The sequence below is a fragment of the Labrus bergylta genome, chromosome 21 (assembly GCF_963930695.1).
Source record: "Labrus bergylta chromosome 21, fLabBer1.1, whole genome shotgun sequence".
Classification (NCBI taxonomy): Eukaryota; Metazoa; Chordata; class Actinopteri; order Labriformes; family Labridae; genus Labrus; species Labrus bergylta.
This window is the reverse complement of record NC_089215.1, coordinates 758,774-761,273: the sequence shown is the minus strand read 5'-3', so window position 1 is coordinate 761,273 and position 2,500 is coordinate 758,774. Positions and strand designations below refer to the sequence as shown.

Genomic DNA, 2,500 nt, shown 5'->3' with positions numbered 1-2,500 from the left:
AAACACTGAAAGGACCAATCAGGTGCTTTGTTGTCAGATCTGTGGTCACTTTAACAGAGCATGATCATATTTGTTCATTACTGCTGAAGCTTCGTCCCCGAGAGTTCGATGACGTCCAAAGATTTTCATCTGGAGGTCCAAACCGTTCTTCTTCTTCTTCTTCTTCTTCTTCTTCTTCTTCTTCTTCTTCTTCTTCTTCTTCTTCTTCTTCTTCAGCACTTTCACACATTTAATCGTTATCATGTGATCGAAACGATGACTTTGCGTAACTTTAATTTCCTGTAGCATGTCTGTCTCGATGGTGTGTTTAAGGACACTCCGACATCAGAGTTTCACACTTAGAGCACACTCCCTCTCTTAGATCTCTTGGCTGAAGTTAACCTCCCATGAAGCTGATTTTAACGAAGTCTCAAAAGAAAATATAAATCATCAAACCGACGCTGCATGATGTGTTCACTGCCGTCTGCTCTCAGTACTCAGATGTCCAGGTGAACTTGAACGCACCATCGTGTTAAGTTTGAGGAATCAGCCGGAATGTGTTCTGAAACTGTTTAAAACAGTAAGATATGAGTGTAAGCCCCGCCCCCCCCACGTGACATCTGATTGGTCGACACGTTGAAAGGTGAGGACACCTGAAGCTGTTTCTGAAATGTCCAACGTTCAGTGAACTCATCAGTTTATTAGATGTGTGTACTTTCATATCAGCTGAGATGATTAATCAATAATCAGTGACTCTCTGCTGTGATTGGTCAGTCTGTTTGTATCAGCAGACATTAAAGGGCTCTCACAGTTTTTTATAAACACACACACACAGCGAGCGTCTTCTGCTTCCTCTGAACTCAACTGAAGTTCAAACCTGTAAGCTCGTTAGCTTAGCTTGTAGCCACATTTATGGTCCTACAGATGTAAACTGTAGTTAGGCTCCGCCCACACTCTGATGTCACACAGGCTCTTGGGGTGTTTCCAGTAGAGTCCCATATGAAGCCGATACTTGAATCATTTTCAGACTCTTTTAAATGTTTTTTATGTCAAATGATTTCAAAATTTTTGTATTTTGAGGGAAATTATTAGATGCCCAATATTGGCAACGTTTCAATTCCAAAAGTTGCCAAACTTTTCATTGGTGGTCGTCAATACTTGATACGAGGTTTTAAACCCGCGTTGTATTTTGTCCAATTATAAAAAGAAAAAACTAATGGATTAGTTTCAATATTATGTTATTATCAGGTTTTATGACCTACTCTATATCTGTGTCGGGTACCCTGACCTAACATCCACTCTACAGTTAGGGCCTTACTTTATTTCAAAGTAAAAGCACACAGCAAGTAAAGAACTCTCAGCTTAATACAGTACAAACCTTCAAAATAAAAGCCTGACAATTTCTGTTTTGAAATGTAAAATAAGGGAATTTCAAACATGCATCTCTCTGATTTAATCATGCGATTGATTATGATAAAAACATGTTATTGCTTGACAGCCCTTGTCTCTTTTATGAAAGATGATTTCAGATCGATTTCCTGTCGGTCACAGATGAATTAAATGTTTAAGGTGGCATTAATTAAAAAGGGAAACAAAATACATTTATATTTTTATGATGCAGATTTTTATTTTTTGAAACAATTTGTTGTAATCTGACTGAATGTAAGAGCTTATATTTTTGATGACATCACTCTGCTTTTTGTGCTGACCAATAAAAACGCAGCGTTTGTATCACGGACAGATTTACAAAATAAAAGATTTGACAAAGAAAGCCTCCGAGGTCTGACAAAAAATAAACTGTTTATTCAGTTTCTGCTTTTTTTAAATGTCTGAACATAAAAACTTAAATCTCAACAGTTTGTAAAAAAACAAAAATAACAACCAGAATCTGGAAGCCCCGCCCTCCTCAGCTGTCAATCACTCAGTCAGCTGTTTAGCTCTCTTGGCTGCGGGAGCTTCACCTGTTCAGGTAAAACAGACAAGGTTTAGAAACAGCAGCAGTTCATGTTCACTCAGCAGCGTTAGTCGAACTGACAGTTCACTCACAGTCTGCAGGTGGCGCCTCCTGCTGGTCGGGAGTCTCACTGCAGCACTTCATGGTGTGAACGATCCCGCCGGCCGTCTTCCTCGTCTCTGACAAACAAACAGGAAACACGTCCAGGTGTCGTTTTCAGTCGATCACTAACAGACGAGTTGATTCATGTATGTGGAGTTTATTTAATGTTTACCTCCGTGCAGCACGACGGATCGACAGGCGGAGGAGACGGCTTCTTTAGCGTCTCCGTCAGAAAGACCGAACAGCAAACCTCTGAGGAGCAGGTCAGGAATAAAACACACACACACAACAAACATGCACACACAAGAGTACCGCATCTACACCACCAACTGTTGGGCTTGGTTGTGACACATTTCAAACTGAAAGGGGACAGAACCAATGAGAAGACAGGAAGGATACAGGTTACTGATGTCGTACGGTCCTCTGAGCTCCAGAGGCTGAAACACACACACACACACACACACA

The 2,500-nt window shown here is 40.6% G+C and overlaps 2 protein-coding genes across 3 annotated transcripts in view; one reads left to right on the top strand and one right to left on the bottom strand.

Moving 5' to 3' along the window:
* The window catches only part of si:ch211-221j21.3 (uncharacterized), a 5,115-nt gene extending 3,365 nt beyond the window's left edge, over nucleotides 1-1,750 (top strand). The window contains exon 4 of the mRNA XM_065949809.1: nucleotides 1-1,750. This exon is cut by the window's left edge and continues 223 nt beyond it. The gene's annotated coding sequence lies outside the window, so the exon portion shown is untranslated.
* A 5-nt stretch (nucleotides 1,751-1,755) lies between these two features.
* rpp30 (ribonuclease P/MRP 30 subunit) overlaps nucleotides 1,756-2,500 on the bottom strand; it is a 5,581-nt gene continuing 4,836 nt past the window's right edge. For both annotated transcript variants that reach the window (XM_020657445.3, XM_065949808.1), the window contains 4 exons: nucleotides 2,435-2,472; nucleotides 2,208-2,287; nucleotides 2,026-2,112; nucleotides 1,756-1,940 (listed from right to left, as the gene is read on the bottom strand). In XM_020657445.3, coding sequence (XP_020513101.1) covers nucleotides 1,897-1,940; nucleotides 2,026-2,112; nucleotides 2,208-2,287; nucleotides 2,435-2,472 — 249 coding nt within the window. In that variant the 3' untranslated portion in view covers nucleotides 1,756-1,896. The remainder of the gene's footprint in view (nucleotides 1,941-2,025; nucleotides 2,113-2,207; nucleotides 2,288-2,434; nucleotides 2,473-2,500) is intronic.